This window comes from Rhinoderma darwinii, chromosome 1, assembly GCF_050947455.1.
Source record: "Rhinoderma darwinii isolate aRhiDar2 chromosome 1, aRhiDar2.hap1, whole genome shotgun sequence".
Taxonomy (NCBI): domain Eukaryota; kingdom Metazoa; phylum Chordata; class Amphibia; order Anura; family Rhinodermatidae; genus Rhinoderma; species Rhinoderma darwinii.
Genome location: NC_134687.1, coordinates 252,988,390 through 253,012,857, shown reverse-complemented (window position 1 = coordinate 253,012,857; position 24,468 = coordinate 252,988,390). Strand labels below are relative to the sequence as shown.

Below are 24,468 nucleotides of genomic sequence, written 5' to 3'. Positions count from 1 at the left end.
CGGTGCTGAATAGCGTGCACCGCATCTGAGTTGTTTTGGAGAGAGGGAGAGAGCTCCCTCTCTCTCCCACCGACACCCGGCGACACGATTGCCGAGTGTCTGTGTCTCCAATGGCAGCCGGGGGCCTAATAAATTAAAAATTGCTGTTTTCTGTGAATCCTGACTTTAAAAAAATGTGATTAAAAAGTGATCAAAAAGTCGCATCTACTCCAAAATGGTACCAATAAAAACTACAAGTCGTCCCACAAAAAAAAAGCCCTCATACAACCGCATCGGCGAAAAAATAAAAACGTTACGGCTCTTCAAATATGGAGACACAAAAACAAATAATTTTGAAAAAAAAGCGTTTTTACTGTGTAAAAGTAGTAAAACATACAAAAACTATACAAATTTGGTATCGTTGCAATCGTAACAACCCGCTGAATAAAGTTATTGTGTTATTTATACTACACGGTAAACGGCGTAGATTTAGGACGCCAAAAAGGGTGGCGAAATTTCAGATTTTTTTCTATTCCCCCCCAAAAAAAGTTAATAAAAGTTAATCAATAAATAATATGTACCTCAAAATGGTGCTATTAAAAAATACAACTTGTCCCGCAAAAAACAAGACCTTATACAGCTATGTCGACGCAAAAATAAAAGAGTTATAGCTCTTGGAATGCGACGATTGAAAATCAGGAAGACTCAAAAGGAAAACAGCATGTTGCAATAATGGAATGTTGAGGCTAAAGTTAAATATGCGTTAGGCTAGATTCACACGAGCATATTACGTCCGTAATGGACGGAACGTATTTCGGCCGCAAGTCCCGGACCGAACACACCTCAGGGAGCCGGGCTCCTAGCATCATAGTTATGTACGATGCTAGGAGTCCCTGCCTCTCCATGGAACTACTGTCCCGTACTGAAAACATGATTAGAGTACGGGACAGTTGTCCAGCAGCGAGGCAGGGACTCCTAGCATCATACATAACTATGATGCTAGGAGCCCGGCTCCCTGCAGTGTGTTCGGTCCGGTATTTGCGGCCAAAATACGTTCCGTCCATTACGGACGTAATATGCTCGTGTGAATCCAGCCTAATACTTCACTTAGCTGAGATAAAGCAAATTCAAAGATCACTTTAAATTTAAGCAAACGTATGACAGAAATTGGGTTTCCTCGAGTGCATAAATAGATTCATTAACCCCTTAATGACATCCGACATACTATTACGTCGCTGTCGTTAAGTACTTAACGCAATACAATGTATGGGTACGTTTCCAGGATACATAGAAGCTGTATGTGGAAAAGTAAAAATCATTTTCTAATAGAAACAAATTACATAGTTGAAAAAAACACACTGTTTTAGTTAAAAAAAAAAAAAAAAGCTTATATCTGAAAAAGCAAAAATTATTGTTAATAAAAACAAATTTCAAAGTACTGTTTTAGTAAAGGTCTTCAAAGGTGTACATATCCTTCAAGTCTTGGGCTACAGTAACCTGACTTATTTCCATAGGCAAACATTGTATTGTACAATTAATGTGATTTAATGCTTCTGCAACTTCAAGTCAGACGTGACACTTTTACATCACGTGCCGCACAGCCCTTACTTTTGACACCATCTCCTTAAAGGCCCATTATTTTTAGACTTTGCAGAGGCGTTTGACATGTGTAGTTTGTAAAAAAAATATGCATTGACAGGGTATGGCGAAACAACTTGCGATGGTTGCGACAATTTATGACTATTTTTTTGGCACAACATACTGAAATACGTGTACAACAGCTATGAGGTGGCGTCTGTCTTGTATGTTGTGAGATGCAACATATAGATTAAGTAACTTTCTGATACATTTGGCGCAATTAGTGCAAAAATTAAGGTGTCTCTTTTCTCCTTGGTAAGACTATTAAAACATTTGCCTGATTGAGTTGCATGACATTTTTATGCATCTGTCTCATGACAGATATATTAATAAGAAAGACATGAGGTGGAAAAGTCGTAAGACATTTGTTATAAAAAATTTGTTTTAATCAGCTGTTCTTTTGCTACTTGACTAATAAAACAAACAGAAGAATACACCAGGGTCAGGATCTTACACACATATATATTTCAACAAGTTAAAGACAAAAAAAAACAACTTTTTCTGCAATTTATTACAGAATGCTATGATATAAAACATACGTATACTTCCTGCTAGCTTGTCTGCTGCCTGTAAGTTATCATCTGTGTTCCCACAGGAAGGAAATAAAATGATTACCTTTCTATACATCCTCATTTTGTTGCCTGCTACATTAAATACCTACTAAAATTGCTGAATTAGATGAAAATGAAACAGACAGAATTGAGTGTCTAAGGGTATGTTCACACGCAAACGCAAATTACGTCTGAAATTACAGAGCTGTTTTCAGGCGAAAACAGCTCCTGAATTTCAGACGTTTTTGCATGTACTCACATTTTTCGTGGCGTCTTTAACGGACCTAATTGGAGCTGTTTTTCATTGGAGTCAATGAAAAACGGCTCCAAACGTCCCAAGAAGTGTCATGCACTTCTTTGACGCGGGAGTAATTTTACGCACCGTCTTTTGACAGCGACACGTAAAATTACACCTCGTCTGAACAAAACATCGTAAGACCCATTGCAATCAATGGTCAGATGTTTGCAGACGTATTGGAGCCGTCTTTTCAGGTGTAATTCGAGACGTAAAACGCCTGAAATACGTCTGAAAATAGGTTGTGTGCACATACCCTAACCTCAAACAGGCAGGCATGCAAACATACATATTACCTGGCTCTATACTAGAATTAAAATTTTTCAGATAAATTAACTTAAACATTGTCATATTTTGTATTCTTTCTTTCAAGCCACATGACAAAAAAAGTATAATTTCAGATTACTGATCATTTTTACTGTAAATGTATTTAGGACATAAAGCCATAAACCAGGTTTAGTGGTCTATCTAGTTTACGGCTTCCCAAACCTCTAATATAAACTCAGCAGGAAAAGCAAATTCTCCTAATAAATTGTCCAGTCCTCGGCCAAACTCCTCAGGGGTTCTCTTCTCTTTGGCTGTCTCCACAAGAGTTGTAGCTGGAAAAGATGGGAAACACGGTTTTTAAAATAATTAAATTTATGACGATAAGTAGTTTAATATTTTTACAAAAAATAATAAAGAGTTATCAAAACCCTTTCCCACATAAGAATCACGACATCATACAGGAGATTCTCTAATTATCCTTCTCCACCGGAATATATTGTGTAACTGACCGGAAATTCTTGATCCGTAACATCAATGGTCAACGTTAATTCAGCTTCACTCTAGGGTACCATGTCTTATGCGCCCCTATACCATACACAATAAGAACACTTTAAAAAAAAAAATGTATAAAAAATTGCGTAGTTGCGTAGCCGTTTGGGCCTTGTAATCAGTCGTGTGCTTTTTGCCCAAGGTCCGAAAACAGACCACGTAACTACCTTGCCACCCAATTGGGGCAAGTGGGGATTTTCTCACTTCACTTGCCACATTTTTAGATCAAATCCTTGCCCCTATGGTCAGGAATACAGGGTCCTACTTGGTCATCAATTGTCAGTATAACTGCAACACATCATATGAGGCTTATTTGCTTAAGTGCCCATGTGGACTGTGTATTGTGGATATCAGGATTCAGTCCAAGAAACTCTCCTGTTCTGGTTAGTAGAACTGCTTGCTGAGCTATCTGGGATGCTCGACAGTTCTATTTCCAGCGTAAAGCCAGGGCTACACTTTGCAGTGCTGATTGATTTTAACTCTTGAGTGACAGCTGCAGTCCACAAGATTGCATGCGACCTAGTGTATTCATTTGGCCTACAACTGTAGTTCAATAGTTAAAATCAATCAGTAGCACTACAAAAAGTCTAGATGTAGCCCTGGCTTAAAGAGGCTCTGTCATCAAATTATAAGTGGCCTATCTCCTACATAAGGAGATCGTCGCTGTAATGTAGGTGACAGCAGTGCTTTTTATTTAGAAAAACGATCTATTTTAAACCACTTTATGAGCAATTTTTAGCTTTATGCTAATGAGTTTCTTAATGCCCAAGTGGGCGTGTTTTTACTTTAGACCAAGTGGGCGTTGTACAGAGGAGTGTATGACGCTGACCAATCAGTGACCAATCAGCGTCATGCACTTCTCTCCATTCATTTACACAGCAGATAGCGATATAGTTATATCGCTATGTGCAGCCACATACACAAACACTAACATTACTGCAGTGTCCTGATAATGAATATACATCACTACCAGCCAGGACGTCATGTGATTGCTTCTGACCATGTCTATGCCTTATGCCATACCTCCCATCTTTCAACTATCACAAAGGGGTACAACTGATGAGGTGTGCATAGCGCACTGAGGCTATTTTTTTACCTTTTAAGCCACGCCTCTAATCCCACCCAATCCCCGCCCATACACACCCGGGTCAGCCCACACAGTGTCATGCTCCCATAGTGCCTCCCACACAGTATAACGCCAAACAGCTGCCCCCACACAGTATAATGCCCTCTAGCTGCCACCATACAGTATAATGCCTTCATAGCTGCCACTATACAGTATAATGCCACCATAGCTGCAGACATACAGTATAAAGCTAACACAGATGCCCCCATACCGTATAAGGCCCACACAGATTCCCCCATGCAGTATAATACCCACACAGAAGCCCCCATACAATATAATCCCCACACAGATGCCCCCATGCAGTATAATGCCCAAACAACTTCCACCATAAAGCATAATTCCCCATAGCTGCCCCCATGTAGCATAATGCCCCATAGCTGCCAATACAGTATAATGCCCCCATACAGTATAACACCCACACAGATGCCCTCATAACTGTCCCATACAGTATAATGCCCCCTAGCTGCCCCGTACAACTTAATGCCCCAAAAGCTGCCCCCATACAGCATAATGCCCCCTAGCTGCCCTTATACAGCATAATGCCCCCAAAGCTGCCCCTCGTGCCAGTGCCCTTGTAGATAGTGCCACAGTGCCCATGTAGATAGTGCCCATGTAGATAGCGCCCCTATATAGTGCCACAATGTCCATGTTGATAGTGCCAAACCCCCCGGAAAGATAGCGCTACCACCCTGTAGGTAGTGCCATTTGGAAACTCTCTAGGAGCGGAATCCTCAGCCAGAGCATAGGCCTCGGATTACGCTCCTAGAGGGAAGACGTGATGTCACTGTCCATATATGGATAGTGACATCAGTGGCTACTCCTTGAGCGGAATCCCAGTTGCCGACTCTGGCTGAGGATTCCGCTCCAGGAGGAGCCCCTGATGTAAATGTCCATATACGGATAGTGACCCCAGGTGTTTCCTCTAGGAGCGGAATCCCCGGCTAGATCATCTGCAACGAGGATTCCGGTTAATCAGTAGCCACTGACGTCACTGTCCATAATACGAAGCTGTTTTCGAGGAAAAACAGCTCCTGATTTTCAGACGTTTTTTTTAGCAACTCACGTTTTTCGTGGCGTTTTTTACGGCCGTTTATTTTAGCTATTTTTCTATAGAGTCAATGAAAAATGGCTCCAAAAACGGCTCAAGAAGTGACATGCATTTCTTTTTTACGCGGCCATTTTTCAAAAAGGGCGCTTAAAAAAACGGCCCGTCGGAACAGAACACCGTATTTCCCATTAAAATCAATGGGTAGATGTTTGGAGGCGTACTGCATCCCATTTTTCAGACGTTTTTCGGCCGTTTACGGACCGAAAAATGTCCGAAAATAAGCTGTGTGAACATACCCTTAAAAGGTATCTATTATCTCTCATTCAACACTTCATAAAGGATGCTACGTAATTACATAGTTACATAGTTACATAGTTACATAGTTAGTACGGCTGAAAAAAGACACATGTCCATCAAGTTCAACCAAGGGACGGGAAAAGGGAAGGAAAAATTTCTACACATAGGAGCTAATATTTTTTGGTTCTAGGAAATTATCTAACCCTTTTTTAAAGCCATCTACTGTCCCTGCTGTGACCAGCTCCTGCGGTGGGCTATTCCATAGATTCACAGTTCTCACGGTAAAGAAGCCTTGTCGCCTCTGCAGCTTGAACCTTTTTTTCTCCAGACGGAGGGAGTGCCCCCTTGTTTTTTGAGGGGGTTTTACAAGGAACAGGATTTCACCATATTTTTTGTATGTGCCATTAATATATTTATATAAGTTAATCATGTCCCCCCTTAGTCGTCTTTTTTCAAGGCTAAATAGGTTTAATTCTTTCAATCTTTCCTCATAACTTAAATTCTCCATGCCCCTAATTAGCTTCGTTGCTCTTCTTTGTATTTTTTCCAATTCCAGGGCATCCTTTCTATGAACTGGAGCCCAGAACTGAACTGCATATTCTAGATGAGGCCTCACTAATGCTTTGTAAAGTGGTAATATTACATCCCTGTCCCGTGAGTCCATGCCTCTTTTAATACACAACAATATCCTGCTGGCCTTTGAAGCAGCTGATTGACACTGCATGCTGTTATTGAGTTTATGATTTACAAGTACACCCAGATCCTTCTCAACAAGTGAATCCGCCAGTGTAGCTCCCCCTAGGACATATGATGCATGCAGGTTGTTGGTACCCAGATGCATAACTTTACATTTATCTACATTAAACTTCATCTGCCAAGTGGACGCCCAAACACTTAGTTTGTTTAAATCTGCCTGCAATTCATGAACATCTTCCATAGACTGAACTATATTACATAGCTTGGCGTCATCTGCAAAAATAGAAATAGTGCTATTAATCCCATCTTCTATATCATTAATAAATAAGTTGAATAATAGTGGTCCCAGCACTGAACCCTGGGGTACACCACTTATAACTGGGGACCATTCAGAGTAGGAATCATTGACCACAACTCTCTGGATACGGTCCTTGAGCCAATTCTCAATCCAATTACAAACTATATTTTCTAAACCTATAGTCCTTAATTTACCCATTAGGCGTCTATGGGGGACAGTGTCAAATGCCTTTGCAAAGTCCAAAAACACTAAATCCACAGCGGCCCCTCTGTCTAGACTTCTGCTCACCTCTTCATAAAAACAGATTAGGTTAGTTTGACAACTTCTGTCCTTAGTAAAACCGTGCTGGCTGTCACTTATAATGCTATTTATTGTCACATAATCCTGTATATAGTCCCTCAATAGCCCCTCAAACATTTTCCCCACGATGGATGTTAAGCTTACTGGTCTATAATTACCCGGGGAAGACCTAGAGCCCTTTTTGAAAATAGGCACCACATTTGCGCTGCGCCAGTCCCTTGGCACAATACCAGTCACTAGAGATTCTCTGAATATTATGAAAAGGGGGACAGAAATAACTGAACTAAGCTCTTTAAGAATTCTAGGGTGTAACCCATCTGGTCCCGGGGCCTTGTGCACATTTATTTTATTTAATTTAGCTTGGACCATATCTACATTCATCCAATTCAGTATATCAACTGATATATTAACAGCACTGGCACCGGCTACATCAGCTGCTCTTTCTTCTGTTGTATATACAGAGCTAAAGAACCCATTTAGTAACTCTGCCTTCTCTTGATCCCCTGTGATCAACTCCCCATTACCATTATCTAGGGGTCCTACATGTTCAGACCTTGGCTTTTTAGCATTTATATACTTGAAGAATTTTTTGGGATTTGTTTTACTATCCTTGGCCACCTGCCTTTCATTTTGTATTTTTGCTAATTTTATTACATTTTTACAGATTTTATTAAGCTCTTTATATTTTACAAAGGCTACAGCTGTACCCTCAGATTTGTATTTTTTAAATGCCCTTTTTTTGTCGTGTATTGCCCCTTTCACAGAAGGTGTAAGCCATGTGGGTTTTAATTTGAGTCGTTTATACTTGTTACCTATAGGAATAAATTTTGCACTATAATAACTCAAAGTAGATGTGAAAATCTCCCATTTATCATTCGTTCCATTATTTGACATTAGTTCTTCCCAGTCCATATACTGAATTGCAGCCCTCATCCTGGGGAAATTGGCTTTCTTAAAATTAAATGTTTTTGCCCTCCCAGCCTGCGTTTGTTTTTTATATTATAGGTAAAATGTAACTATATTATGATCACTGTTACCGAGGTTTTCACGAACATTGACATTTCCAACAAGATCTGCATTATTAGAAATGACCAGATCCAACAGAGCTTCACCTCTAGTCGGGTCTTCCACAAACTTGTGTATGCTATGTGATTATGCTCTTTAATAAACGCTGAATTTTAAGTGCAACCAAGAACTGATGTCTGTAATTTATACTACGTCTGAGGATATATATATATATATCAGGGGTGTAACTAGGAAACACTGGGTCCCATAGCAAACTTTTGACTGAGCCCCCCTCCACTGGGTGCCACACTCAGCCCGCCCTTGTAGATAGTGCCCCCCTGTAGATAGTGCCATATAGCTCCCTCCTGTAGATTGTGTCGTACAGTCTTCCTGTAGAGAGTGCTATACAGCCCTCACTGTAGACAGTACTATACAGCACCCCCTGTAGACAGGGCTATACGGCCTCCCCATTCAGTGCTATACAGCCCTCCATGTAGACAGTGCTATACTTTCGCACAGCAGCAATTTTTTTTCTTTTTAGCCACGCCTCTAATCCCACCCAATCACCGCTCATACACAGCCGGTTCTGCCCACACAGTATCATGCTCCCATAGTGCCCCCACACAGTATAATATACCCATAGCTGCCTCCATACAGTATAAAGCCAACACAGATGCCCCCATGCAGTATAATGCCCACACAGATGCTCCAACGCAGTACAATGCCCAAACAAATTCCCCCATGCAGCATAATGCCCCCATAGCTGCCCCACACAGTATAATGCCCCCATACAGTAAAATGCCCCCACAGATGCCCCCACCCAGTATAATTCCCCTATAGTAGCCCCATACAGTATAATTCCTCCATAGTTGCCTCCACAGTATAATGCTCCCCATAGCTGCACCTCAAACAGTATAATGCTCCCCATAGCTGCCTCCACAGTATAATGCCCCCCATAGCAGCCCCCACAGTATAATACCCCACGCAGTATAATGCCGCGCATAGCTGCCTCATACAGTATAATGCTCCACAAAGATGAACCCCACACAGTATAATGCCCCCATAACTGCCTCCACAGTATAATTTCCCCCATAGCTGCCCCCACAGTATAATGCCCCCATACAGTATAATGCCCCCATAGCTGTCCCCACAGTATAATGAACCCCATAGCTGCCCACACAGTATAATGCCCAATAGCTTCCCCACACAGTATAATGCCCCCATAGCTCCCCCTGACAGTATAATGCCCCCATAGCTGCCCTCACAGTATAATGCCCCCCTAGTTGTCCCCACAGTATAATGCCCCATAGCTGTCCCCACAGTATAATGCCCCCCATAGATGCCTACACAATATAATGCCCCCCATACAGTATAATACCACCCATAGCTGCCCCCACAGTATAATGTCCCCACAGTATAATGCCCCCCAAACAGTACAATGCCCCCACAGTATAATGCCCCCATAGCTGCCCCACAGTATAATGCTCCCCATACCTGTCCCCACAGTATAATGCCCCCCATACAGTATAATGCCCCCATAGCTGCCCCCACAGTATAATGCACCCATTAAACTGCCCCCACAGTATAATGCCCCCCATACCTGTCTCCACAGTATGATGCCCCACATACAGTATAATGCCCCCCATAGCTGCCCCCACAGTATAATGCCCACATAGCTGTCCCCAAAGTATAATGCCTCCCATACAGTATAATGCCCCCCATAGCTGCCCCCACAGTATAATGCCCCCAACATATAACATAATGCTCCTATATCTGCCACCATATCAGCCCCCGCAAGTGCATAATCTAAAAATAAAAACATAATTACTTACCTATCCCCGTTCCCACGACGGGTGGGGGATCCTTCTCCTCCAGTCTGTGCTGTGAGTGACTCAGAGCAGACAAGCGCGATGACGTCACAACATCGCGGCTGCCTGCGCCGAGCCACAAAGGACGCAGACAATATTAAATGTGGCGTCGCTAACGGTGTAGCAGCCATAGCGGGGGGGGGGGACTAGGCCCCCTCATGCCGCCGGTCCCGAAGAAGCCACTGTAGCTTTTATACTAGCTTTTATACCCGGTGTTGACTTACGGTATAGATAGAGTAAAAGCTCACTATTTAAATACCTCTCAGTATGAATTTAATTGCTACCTCTCGATATGCTAGAGAGTGTAAATAATGTTATTGGAAGCATAAAATAAATTAAGCAATATATTCATTACAGATTTAGGCCTCATACACACGAACGTAAAAACGCTTGTAATCACGGGCCGTAATTACGGCCCGTAATTACGGGCCCATAGACTTCTATTGGCCACGGGTACCTTCCCGTTGAAAAATATAGCACATGTCCTATTTCAGGCCGTAATTACTGCACGGGCAGGCCGATATAAGGCTTCATGCCCACTTCAGTCTTTTTCTTCAGGGTGCTAACCGTTTTTCAGATGGCTAGCACCCTGACCCATTCATTTCAATGGGGCCATGCACACTTCAGTTTTTTTGACGGTCCCGTTGCTCCGTTCCGAGAAAAGTGGAGCATGTCCTACTTTGGTCCGAGATTCTGTGACCGTGAGGCACATGCAAGTCAATGGGGCCGTCAAAAAAACTGAAGGCACACGGAAGGCATCCGTGTGCCGTCCGTGTGTGACGGAGCCGTTGCCTAACAATGGCCAGGCGGGCAGAAGTACACATACAGACAGATACTGCACTGCACTAATCGGCAGCCCCTTCTCTCTGTCAGCACTGATAGAGAGAAGAGGCTGCTGATCAGTGCTGGAAAGCAGCGATATTAAGAAAAATAAATTCATACATACCCCAGCTGTTGTCTTGGTGACGCGTACCTCTTTTGACATCCAGTCAGACCTCCCTGGATGACGCGGCAGTCCATATGACCGCTGCAGCCTGTGATTGGCTGCGGTGGTTACATGGCCTAAATGTCACCTCAGGAGGCCGGACTTGAGGAAGAAGCACGCAAGCAGGGAGTTCTGGGTAAGTAGTAACTTTTTTTTTTTGCAGGTTTTTTTTAATGAACCATTAAAGAGGCTCTGTCACCAGATTTTGCAACCCCTATCTGCTATTGCAGCAGATAGGCGCTGCAATGTAGATTACAGTAACGTTTTTATTTTTAAAAAACGAGCATTTTTGGCCAAGTTATGACCATTTTCGTATTTATGCAAATGAGGCTTGCAAAAGTACAACTGGGCGTGTTGAAAAGTAAAAGTACAACTGGGCGTGTATTATGTGCGTACATCTGGGCGTGTTTACTACTTTTACTAGCTGGGCGTTGTGCATAGAAGTATCATCCACTTCTCTTCACAACGCCCAGCTTCTGGCAGTGCAGACACAGCCGTGTTCTCCAGAGATCACGCTGTGACGTCACTCACAGGTCCTGCAACGTGTCAGACGAGCAAGGACACATCGACACCAGAGGCTACAGATGATTCTGCAGCAGCATCGGCGTTTGCAGGTAAGTCGATGTAGCTACTTACCTGCAAATGTTGATGCTGCTGCAGAATCAACTGTAGCCTCTGGTGCCGACACGATGCAGGACCTGTGAGTGACGTCACAGATCTGCACTGCCAGAAGCTGGGCGTTCTGAAGAGAAGTGGATGATACTTCTCATCAGAAAGCCCAGCTAGTAAAAGTAGTAAACACGCCCCGATGTACACACATAATACACGCCCAGTTGTACTTTTACTTTTCAACACGCCCAGTTGTACTTTTGCAAGCCTCATTTGCATAAATACGAAAATGGTCATAACTTGGCCAAAAATGCTCGTTTTTTAAAAATAAAAACGTTACTGTAATCTACATTGCAGCGCCGATCTGCTGCAATAGCAGATAGGGGCTGCAAAATCTGGTGACAGAGCCTCTTTAATCTATATTGTGAGCGCCGCACATGGTATTCCCTGTCCAGCGGTAGTCTCTGTCCAGGGTGCTGAAAGAGTTGAGGGGCTGCACTGATAAGCAGTAACTCTTTCCCTGGACAGTGAGTACCGCTGGGCAGGGAATAGCATGTGCGGCGCTCACAAAATCGTGTCCATAGTGTGAACGGGTTTCAGTTTCCTCTCGGAAACTGAAACACGGAAGTGTACACGGAGTACACACGGGAAGCACATGGTTCCAATCACGGACACACGGATCCGTGAAAAACGGCCGTGAAAACGGTGATAGAAGTGTGCATGAGGCCTAAGTCTACGTGTGTGCACCCATAATTATGGGAGCGTTGCTAGGCGACGTCAGGAGATAGTCACTGTCCAGGGTGCTGAAAGAGTTGACTGATCGGCAGTAACTCTTTCAGGACCCAGGACAGTGACTACCGCTGGAGTTAAAAGTATTAAAAGTTAACTTCCCCAGAACTCCTGCTTCTTCCTCCAGTCCGGCCTCCCGGGATGACGTTTCATCCCATGTGACCGCTGCAACCAATCAAAGGCCAATCACAGGCTGCAGCGGTCACATGGACTGCTTTTAAACCAATGAAAAATGGGACTTCAAACAAACTTTCCAAAATATATATTAGATACATACACACATCGTTCAGCCAGAACATTAAAAAGAGCTGCCATTGTGTAGATCCCCTTCATGCCACCAAAACAGCTCTGACCCATGGGGGGAATGGACTCCACAAGACCCCTGAATGTGTCCTATGGTGTTTGGCACCGAGATGTTATTAGCAGATCCTTTAAGCGATGTAAGTTGCGAGGGTGAGGCGCCTCCATAGATCAGATTTGTTTTTTTAGCACATTCCACAGATGCTCAATCGGATTGAGATTTGGGGAATTTAGAGGCCAAGTCAACACCTCTTTGTCATGTAACTTAATGTCTACATGAGTGCCAGGACCCAAGATTTCCAAGCATCACACTGCCTCCACCAGCTTGCCTTCTTTACATAATGCATCCTGATGCCATCTCTTCCCCACACACACCTGGCCATCCACACGTTGTAAAAGAAAACGTGATTCATCAGACCAAGTCCAGTTCTAAAGCTTACGTGCCCACTGTAGTTGCTTTCAGCAGTGGACAGAGTTTAGCATGGGCACTCTGACCCCAAACACAGTAAGCTGCGATGCACGGAAACACGGAAGTGTACACGGAGTACACACGGGAAGCACACGGTTCCAATCACGGAGTGTGTTCTGACCACTTTCTTTCATAGCCAGCATTAACATTTTCAGCAATTTGTCCTATAGCAGCCTTCTGTGGGACAAAATCAGATGAGTTCGCATTCGCTCCCCACATGCATCAAAAGAGCTTGGACACCCATGTCACTGTTTCCCACAAATAGTCCTTTCATAGACCATTTTTGATAGGTATTACCTACCTACCTACATCATACTGGGAACATCCCACAAGTCCTGCCATTTTGCAGATGCTCTGACCCAGTTGACTAGCCATCACAATGTGGCCTTTGTAGTTGCTTAGATCCTTAAACGTGCCCATTTTTCATGTTCCAACACATCAACTTTTAAGAACTGACTGATCATTTGCTGCCTACTATACCCTACTGATTAATAGGTTGTAATGAGGTAATCAATGTTATTCACTTCACCCAGGGCCGTCTCATTGGGAGGGGAGGGATGGGCACAGTAAACGGTCTTTTAAATGTAGCTGCTGAGATAATCATGCTCTGCTGCTTGCTTCTCTGTGCCCCATATGCAGGTCATTTTGAAGTATGGGGCACAGGCAAGTGGAGGAGGATGCAAGCATTACAGAGTGGCTGTTGAGCAGAGCTGACGCTGGAGCTGACTCCAGTGGACCCCAACCCCTTAGTCTGGAGCAGCAGACAGACAGCGGAGGAGGAGGCCGACCAAGAAAAAACTCTACCCTCCAGGAGCAGGAGGAGGGAAGGAGAAAGAGGTGGAACAAGAAGGAAGGGGCAGAGCAAGAAAAAAGCGCAGAGAGGAGACAAGTAGGGGAGTGCAGTAGAGAGAGCAGATACAGCTTGAGCAGGCAGGGAGTGGGAAAAAAGAAAAACAGCGAGAAGAAAAAAAAGGAAGAGATTGAAGCTGTGCAGGAGTAGCCCATGGCAGATCCCAAGCGGCCAAAAGAGTCAACGAGACTGAAGTACCTCAGACTCAAGAGAAGTTAGCAGGTGAGAGCTGGCAAGGATTGGCAGCAATAGATCCTTCTATTCCCCTTGGCAATGAGCAGACCACTAAGCAGTGGATATACCAGCCCCTGACTTTAGATGCCAGGTGCAGGCCCATTTTGAACCCTACTTTTCAGCCTGCCAGGTGGCTGGATCCCCTCAGCTCTGTTCCCTGCGGCTACCCCTAGAGAACATCAATACTGCATAGTTATCTGCCTTGTGGATTACAAATAATTTAACATTTATTGGCCTTGTGGATTACAATGTTTGTACAATTAGTTCCTGTGTATCGTCACGGAATAGAACGCATCGGGTCTTGAGGATTATCTACCTGTGTGAACACTCTATTCCAGCCGAAGTATACGTGTGAAGTCAGGCCCATCCAGAGTAGCTCTCCTGATCAGTACTGGACGAAGTTGTATGGTTCTCAGAGAGTACCTTGTTTATGGACGTTTCTTTTGTCGCATAATTAAAGTGAGTTCGTCCTTCACCACAGGTGAAGTACAAACTCATTACAGTATCACGTTCGCACTATGGCTACGCAGGATAGTAATCTATGGGACTACACAGGGGTGTATGGTGACTTTCAACCACATAATATTGCAACAATTATATCAGTTCCAATGTTTTCACAATCATGAGGCACATGTCAGGCACCATTTTAAGCTAATCTGATGAGTAACAGCAGACATGCACTAATATTGTAATGTGTTTAACAGAGGAAAATATGTTCACTCCTCAAATCATACAAACCATGTAACATGTTTTGCATAGAATTTTCTGTATAGTCTGTCTAGCAAAATATGCGCAATTTATTGGTACTGCAAATAGTAGCGGCTCATTTGCAAACAGTATAAATCAATCAATATCGACCTTGTCCCGCATCAGTTGTGCCGCAGGTACATTTGGCTGCATGTAGAGTCATAGCATGGCTCCAGGCTATAAGCCTATATAGTACAATCACAAAACCCCATTCATACCCTGCTGAAATAAATCCGTGCACATTTTGGGGCATACTGCAGATGTTTAAGCCCTCAATGACATGGTCAATTTTTGTTTTTTCCTCCCCGCCTTCCAAAAACCATAACTTAATTATTTTTTTCATCGATATAGCTGTGTGAGGGCTTGTTTTTGCAGGACATGTTGCAGTTTTTCATGGCACCATTTAATGTACCGAAACGGAAAAAAAATTGTGAGGTAAAAACTGCATGTTCACTTTATTCTACAGGTTAATCCGATTAAGGCAATACCAAATTTGTATGTTTTTTTTTTAATGTTTTACCACTTTTATAAAAAATATTATTATAAAAAAACAACTTGTTTTGTGTCGCCAAATTCTGATAGCCATAACTTTATTTTAACATCGATTTAGCGATGTAATGGATTATTTGTTGTGGGGCAAGCTGTAGTTTTTATTGGTACTATTTTGGGGTACATGCAACTTTTTGATCACTTTTTATTCAATACGGGTCGAATACGTGTGACCAAGGACCCGTATTTACGCCAGTATTTACGGGTAGACAAAAATACGGTCGTGTGCATGAGGCCTTAGAAGTAATTTCCCACACATCCTGACCAAACATCTAAAGCTATGCAAATGGGTACCTGTGGTGTATCTGCCATGTGGACCAGATGAAACATGCAATGTAGATTACAGTAACGTTTTTATTTTTAAAAAACGAGCATTTTTGGCCAAGTTATGACCATTTTTGTATTTATGCAAATGAGGCTTGCAAAAGTACAACTGGGCGTGTTGAAAAGTAAAAGTACAACTGGGCGTGTATTATGTGCGCACATCGGGGCGTTTTTACTTCTTTTACTAGCTGGGCGTTCTGACGAGAAGTATCATCCACTTCTCTTCAGAACGCCCAGCTTTTGGCAGTGCAGACACAGCCGTGTTCTCGAGAGATCACGCTGTGACGTCACTCACAGGTCCTGCATCGTGTCGGACGAGCGAGGACACATCGGCACCAGAGGCTACAGATGATTCTGCAGCAGCATCGGCGTTTGCAGGTAAGTCGATGTAGCTACTTACCTGCAAAAGCTGATGTTGCTGCAGAGTGAACTGTAGCCTCTGGTGCCGATGTGTCCTCGCTCGTCTGACACGATGCAGGACCTGGGAAAGTGACGTCACAGCGTGATCTGCCAGAAGCTGGGCGTTCTGAAGAGAAGTGGATGATACTTCTCGTCAGAACGCCCAGCTAGTAAAAGAAGTAAAAACGCCCCGATGTACGCACATAATACACGCCCAGTTGTACTTTTGCAAGCCTCATTTGCATAAATACAAAAATGGTCATAACTTGGCCAAAAATGCTCGTTTTTTAAAAATAAAAACGTTACTGTAATCTACATTGCAGCGCCGATCTGCTGCAATAGCAGATAGGGGTTGCAAAATCTGGTGACAGAGCCTCTTTAAAGAAAATATGATTCATCAAGGCAAACCCCATCATAATTGATATTTGTAGGGACCCACATAGCTAGTTATGATCAGTGGATATAGCCCTCATATATACAGTGAAGGAAATAAGTATTTGATCCCTTGTTGATTTTGTAAATTTGCCCACTGTCAAAGTCATGAACAGTCTAGAATTTTTAGGCTAGGTTAATTTTACCAGTGAGAGATAGATTATATTAAAAAAAAACAAAAACAGAAAATCACATAGTCAAAATTATATATATTTATTTGCATTGTGCACAGAGAAATAAGTATTTGATCCCTTACCAACCATTAAGAGTTCAGCCTCCTCCAGACCAGTTACACGCTCCAAATCAACTTGGTGCCTGCATTAAAGACAGCTGTCTTAAATGGTCACCTGTATAAAAGACTCCTGTCCACAGACTCAATTAATCAGTCTGACTCTAACCTCTACAACATGGGCAAGACCAAAGAGCTTTCTAAGGATGTCAGGGACAAGATCATAGACCTGCACAAGGCTGGAATGGGCTACAAAACCATAAGTAAGACGCTGGATGAGAAGGAGACAACTGTTGGTGCAATAGTAAGAAAATGGAAGACACACAAAATGACTGTCAATCGACATCGATCTGGGGCTCCATGCAAAATCTCACCTCGTGGGGTATCCTTGATCCTGAGGAAGGTGAGAGCTCAGCCGAAAACTACACAAGGGGAACTTGTTAATGATCTCAAGGCAGCTGGGACCACAGTCACCAAGAAAACCATTGGTAACACATTACGCCGTAATGGATTAAAATCCTGCAGTGCCCGCAAGGTACCCCTGCTCAAGAAGGCACATGTACAGGCCCGTCTGAAGTTTGCAAATGAACATCTGGATGATTCTGAGAGTGATTGGGAGAAGGTGCTGTGGTCAGATGAGACTAAAATTTAGCTCTTTGGCATTAACTCAACTCGCCGTGTTTGGAGGAAGAGAAATGCTGCCTATGACCCAAAGAACACTGTCCCCACTGTTAAGCATGGAGGTGGAAACATTATGTTTTGGGGGTGTTCCTCTGCTAAGGGCACAGGACTACTTCACCGCATCAATGGGAGAATGGATGGAGCCATGTACCGTCAAATCCTGAGTGACAACCTCCTTCCCTCCACCAGGACATTAAAAATGGCTCGTGGCTGGGTCTTCCAGCACGACAATGACCCGAAACATACAGCCAAGGCAACAAAGGAGTGGCTCAAAAAGAAGCACATTAAGGTCATGGAGTGGCCTAGCCAGTCTCCAGACCTTAATCCCATTGAAAACTTATGGAGGGAGCTGAAGATCCGAGTTGCCAAGCGACAGCCTCGAAATCTTAATGATTTACAGATGATCTGCAAAGAGGAATGGGCCAAAATTCCATCTAACATGTGTGCAAACCTCATCATCAACTACAAAAAACGTCTGACTGCTGTGCTTGCCAACAAGGGTTTTGCCACCAAGTATTAAGTCTTGTTTGCCAAAGGGATCAAATACTTATTTCTCTGTGCACAATGCAAATAAATATATATAATTTTGACAATGTGATTTTCTGTTTTTTTTTCAATATAATCTATCTCTCACTGGTAAAATTAACCTAGCCTAAAAATTCTAGACTGTTCATGTCTTTGACAGTGGGCAAACTTACAAAATCAGCAAGGGATCAAATGCTTATTTCCTTCACTGTATGTCAAATTCACATCCCTACACCCAGTTTAACTAGCTGGAATTGGCTATTGGCTAAAAACATGGGCCTATTACAGTGGTGTTTGATATGCTCTGATTGGTAAATGTCTGCACAGGTGAATGCAGGTAATATTATATTTCTAGGGGATTCCTGCAAGAACACATGATCATTTTTGTGTTTCCCAATAGAAATAAAACTGTGTAATGGAAGGAGTATGCTTCATTATCATATGAACAGCCTCCTCTCAGTGACATCACCAGCTAGGGGACTGAGGGGGGGGGGGGAATGGGTTTAAAATGCCAGGAGAAGAGAGGGGCAGTGTCAGTTATTGGGGATCCAGTTGGAGTGACTGCCCATATTTTCAGCTGTCCCCACAGCCAGGATATCACTGCTGTACATCAGTAAGGTTTTGTTCTGTTTCTTTTATCCCATTTATTTTTATAAACTGAATGCATTGTAACTGTATGTATATTTTTTCATCTTTTAATCTGACAACTATTTGTTGTATTTCACTGCACTTTTGTGTATTAAATTTGAAATATTAATAAGTCTCTTCCTTGTAGTCCTACAGAACTTAATCTTCTGAAGGTGAAGAACGTTACTGGTATTTTATGTTCCATTTAGATAATCTGTTATTGTAACAGGTGTAAGGCAACATAGAGACGTAGGCCCCGATTGCCTAGATAAGTATAGGTGGTGGTAGCATACTGTGGTATAAAATATTGGAGTGTTGGAAACCTATGCGAGTAATTTATAATAATCCTGTCATCTAGAGTGGGTGGGCGTGGATTTATATGGTGTGTGAATAAGCTCAGTAGTGTAGTTCACCCCTGCGACATGACCTGAGATCGGCGATCGGCACATTATATTTTTTAAGAAAGGCATCAAGGCTCTTCTTGAACTTGTTTAAAGAATCAACCATCACAACATCCTGTGGCATAGAGTTCCATAGTCTCACTGCTCTCACAGTAAAGGATCCCCGTCTGTGATGGTGGTGAAACCTTATTTCCTCTAGACGTAGAGGATGACCCCTTGTCCTTATTACATACTTGGTGTTAAAAGATCATTAGAAAGATCTTTGTTCTGTCCAGTTATATATTCATACATTGTAATTAGATCGCCCCTAAGCCGTCAGTTTTCTAAACTGAATAGGACCAAGTTTGATAACCTTTCTTGGTACTGAAATCTGCCCATTCTCTTAATTACCTTGGTCGACCTTCTTTGCACTTGATCTAGTTCAGCCATGTCCTTCTTATACACTGGTGTCCAAAATTGAACACAATAATCCATATGTTGTCTGACCATGAGGCGATGGCCCGCTCCCTCTCTGAGGGGGTGGCGGCGCAACTGAAACCAGCCGCCGCCACCTCCTCCTGCACTAATTGTACCTGCGTCTGTAGGACTGTGGCCAGGAGAAGTCATCATAGAGGTCTGGACCGGATGAAGAAGAAAAGAGAAAAAGAACAACTAAAATCTGAAAAGACGTCACCGGTGAGTCACTTAATGTAAATGTTTATTCTCCCTCTAATCAGTACTGTAGTCACTGTATGATCTGCAGTGAGATGATGGGTGGTATAATTTTTCTTTTGTGAAACAGCAACTTCCAGCATATCGTTACCATTGCTGGGAGATGTAGTTTTACAACGTACAAACCTATACGGCAGGGGTTGCACTAAATTGAGCTATATTTGTGCTGGTGTTGTATTTATGTGCTGCGCTTTGTTCTGGTGCTGTATTTATGTACCGAGTTTGGTTCCAGTGCTGTATATATGTACTAAGTTTGATTCTGGTGTTAGATATATGTATGAGCTTGGTTCTGGTGCTGTATATATGTATGAGCTTGGTTCTGTGGATATATATATATGTACTGAGATTGGTTTTGGTGCTGTATTTATGTACTGAGTTTGGTTCTGTGGTTGTATATATGTGCTAAGTTTGGTTCTGGTTTTGTATATATGTATGAGCTTTTTTCTGGTGCTGTATTTATGTACTGAGGTTTGTTCTGGTGCTGTATATATGTACTGATCTTGGTTCTGATGCTGTAATTATATAGGATATATTTATAATAACAAAATTGAAGGGCAGATGGAATTGTTTTCAATACATTGTTTTTTTAATGGGAACCTGTCAGATAGTTTTAAACCTATGAACCGCCACCATGTGGTAAAACATGACCTGACAATATTTCCAAACCTTCCCCTGTATGTTTTTTTCAGCTGCAGCAAAAATAAAACCAACTTTTAAAATGGCGCACACTATATGCTAATTACTCATTAAAGGGTCATGGGGCGGTGCCGCTATCCTGAAGAATCACATAGTCCTGCCTCCAAACCCACCATTCCATGCTTTATTGACATACCCCGGGCTGTTATACATCACTACCAGTCTCCTCCAACTTTCTCGGATGCGCCATTGCCTTGTACTACTTGGGCACGCACCGTGTAGCGAGGTGTACTCTGCCCGGCTTCACTGCGCATGCCAGTACAAGGCAATGGCGCATCTGCAAGAGTTGGAGGAGGCTGCTAGTGATGTAAAACAGCCAGGGGGATGTCAATCAAAATCTGGGGGGGGGGGTTTCAATTTTCAACTCAGGCAGCAGAACAGCTAGAATCGGCCCTGGGTGAGACTCGTCATTTGTATAGAGCCAAAACTATGTTCTCGTCATGAGCATCTATGCATCTTTTAAAGAATCAAATGATTTTATTTATCTTGACAGCAGCTGCCTGGCACTAGTTGCTAAAGGTTAATGTACTGTCTACCAATATCCTGAAATCCTTTTCAGTAGTAGTTTTACCCAGTGTTTTACGGCATAGCCGCATGCCAGCACTTTCTTCAAAAGAACAATCTAGCGACAGAGCCAGCCCTACAACTCATCAGGTTCTTACTCCATCAAAATTATAATTTTTTATTTGACAAAAACATATATCTGCAGTGTATGGGAAGCGCTATGGGTAGCAAAATGTCACCACAATATGCTAACCTGTTTATGGCCAAACTAGTGGAAGAGTTTTTATCAACCTGCGCAAGTAAACCTCTAGTATATTTCCGGTACATTGATGACCTGTTGATAATCTGGACAGGCTCTGAACATGAACTGCTTTCTTTCCATAAAAACTTTAACAAGTTCCATCCTACCATCAAACTCTCAACTACTCTACATCTAAAATACATTTCCTGGACATGACCATATACATGAGAAACAATACCATACAAACAACAATCTACCATAAACCTACAGGCCGTTCAGCATATCTGAGATGGAACAGCTTCCATCCGAGACACATAAAGAAATCCATAATCTACAGCCAGGCTCTGCAGTACATACGAATCTGTTCAGACAGTGAAGACAGAAAACAACACCTGCTATCACTGATGTATACATTCCTACAACAGGGATACCATCCAAGGATTATAGATGATCAGATCTACAGAGCAACAAGAACTCCAAGGAGCAATCTTCTGGAGTACAAAAAGAAGGAATACAACAGCAGGGTGCCCCTAGTGGTCATATATAACCCACAAATGAACATCTTGAGGAAAATTGCTGCTGATCTCCAACCTGCATTCAACAAAGACAATAAACTGAAGGAAATATTCCCGGATTTACCTCTCCTTGCATACAAACAGCCACCAAACCTAAGGAATCTCCTGGTCAGAAGTGCCCTCTCATCACCATCAGAGACTGGCACTTTTCCTTGCAACAGTAGAAAATGCAAGACCTGTACCAACATCTTGTCATCAAACACCATCCAGATACCAAACACGCAGCAGGACTATAAAATCACTGGCACGTTCTCCTGTACATCCTCCAATGTAGTGTACATGATCCTGTGTACAAGGTGCATCAATAAAGGAATCTACATTGGAGAAACAATACAAAAACTACAAACCAGGATGAATCTTCACAGACATACAATAAAACAGGAGGTGGATACACCCGTGGGAAAACACTTCTCTGGACCTGATCACAGTTTGGCAGATTTAAAGGTTCTAATTCTGAAGGGTCATTTTAAAAACAACAGAGAAAGAAAAATTTGAGTATTCAAGATCATGATAAAATTCCAGTCATTGACACAAGGCCTCAATCAGAAAACCTGGATTTATGAGCCACTACATGGACACACGTCACATCCCCCATCAGACTGACTCCAGATGCCTTAAAGGAACAGTGTCATCACAAATTATTTTTTTATATGTTAAAGATGTTAGTGCTTTATTAAAAACGTTTATATTCATTTGTGTGTTTGTGTTTTACTTTTTCTTATTTTTACACTTTTTCTTCCCTATGGGGGCTGCCATTTTTTGTTCCATTTCTGTGTGTGTCGATTAACGACACATACAGACATGGAATACGGCAGCCACAGTCCCATAGGGACTGCGAACGGCTCCCGTCCCATTGACTGCAGTGTACGGCGTCTGTGTGGGAACTGCGCATGCGCCGCTCCCACACAGTCCTATTCGAAATTGGCGCCGTCCGGCGCCATTTTCCTGTGGACCGGAAGTCGCGGCCGGACAGTAATATTACTACTTCCGGTCGTGGCTTCCGGATTTGTGCACTTGCACCAGCGACAGCAAACGGAGCGGACGGGCCAGAGGGAGCCGCGGCGGCAGGAGCAGGTAAGAGATTTCAATGTATGTTCGTGTTTGTGTGTGTTTACTACTGTATGTAAACCTACTACACTGTGGGTTAGCTCAAAAAATGGCGACACACAGTGTAGGAGGTTACATCGTTCAAACCCCTCGTTTATCCCGGCACTAGCCAGGATAAAGGAGGGGGGGATGCTGAGAGCTCACTAGAGCGAGGGCTTTTAACCCAATGTTGCAATGCTGCAATTTTGGGAACAGCTCCATCTAGTGGCCAAAAATGGGTAGTATTATAAATTAGAAATAATTTATAATATTTCCTGGACTCGTGCAAAAAAATAAAAAAAATTTGAACAATGTTTAATCACCCACACACTAAATGTTTAATTTTTTTTAAAAAAACATGTTTTTCTGGCAACACATTCCCTTTAACTCCTAAGTCATCACCCCTATAACCTCCGTTTTATTGCCCCGGCTTATCTTAATGATGTATCACCTCATGTACTAATTGTCTTTGTGTAACATCTAAATGTTGTGATTTTTTCGAAGTCATTCATTTGTAAACTGCCTGAAGAAGGAGCCTCTGTGCTCTGAAAGCTTGCATATAGAACTTTTATGGTTAGCCAATAAAGGTATCATAACTTCTATACTTTTGTCTTTTTTGACACAAAGGTATTTAAAATTGCATAATGCATCATTGTAAAAATATTTGCTCGGCCCAAGTGCATAGCCTTACATTTATCAACATTAACCCCTTCCCGCTCCTTGACGTACTATTACGTCATGGCAGCTGTATCGTTCGCGCTCCATGACGTAATAGTACGTCTCGGGAGTAACGGCCGTTTCGGCCGTCCTCCCGACAAATACAGGAGATGTGACAGCAGCTGTCTTGTTCAGCAGCTGTCACAGCTCCTACAGCGGGGACCGATCGCTGTGTCCCCGCTGATTAACCCCTTAAAAGCCGCGTTCTATAGAGATCGTGGCTTTTTAGGGGTTAAGCTGCCATCGCCGGCCTGCATAGCGGCGATGGTGACTATGGCAACCGGACACCAAACAATGGCGTCCGGCTATGCCATAGACGGAAGCCTAGTGGGTCCTGACAACGTCAGGACCCACTATGCTTGCTGTCAGTGAGTAGCTGACAGTTCTAATACACTGCACTACGCATGTAGTGCACTGTATTAGAATAGCGATCAGGGCCTCCTGCCCTCATGTCCCCTAGTGGGACAAAGTAATAAAGTTAAAAAAAAGTTAAAAAAAGATGTGTAAAAATAAGAAAATAAAAGATTTAAAAGTAATAAAAGTGAAAATCCCCCCTTTTCCCTTATCAGTCCTTTATTATTAATAAAAATATATAAACAAACAAATAAACTATACATATTTGGTATCGCCGCGTCCGTAACGGCCTGAACTACAAAATTATTTCGTTATTTATCCCGCACGGTGAACGCCGTAAAATAAAATAATAATAAACCGTACCACAATCACAATTCTTTGGTCACTTCACCTCCCAAAAAATGGAATAAAAAGAGATCAAAAAATCGCATGTGCCTAAAAATGGTACTGATCGAAACTACAGTTCGTTGCGCAAAAAATAAGTCCTCGCACGGCTTTATTGATTGAAAAATAAAAA

The 24,468-nt window shown here is 42.7% G+C and overlaps 1 protein-coding gene across 1 annotated transcript in view; it reads right to left on the bottom strand.

Moving 5' to 3' along the window:
• Positions 1-2,012: 2,012 nt before the first annotated feature.
• The window catches only part of GIPC3 (GIPC PDZ domain containing family member 3), a 242,566-nt gene continuing 220,110 nt past the window's right edge, over positions 2,013-24,468 (bottom strand). Inside the window, exon 6 of the mRNA XM_075850306.1 lies at positions 2,013-3,062. Coding sequence (XP_075706421.1) covers positions 2,932-3,062 — 131 coding nt within the window. The 3' untranslated portion in view covers positions 2,013-2,931. The remainder of the gene's footprint in view (positions 3,063-24,468) is intronic.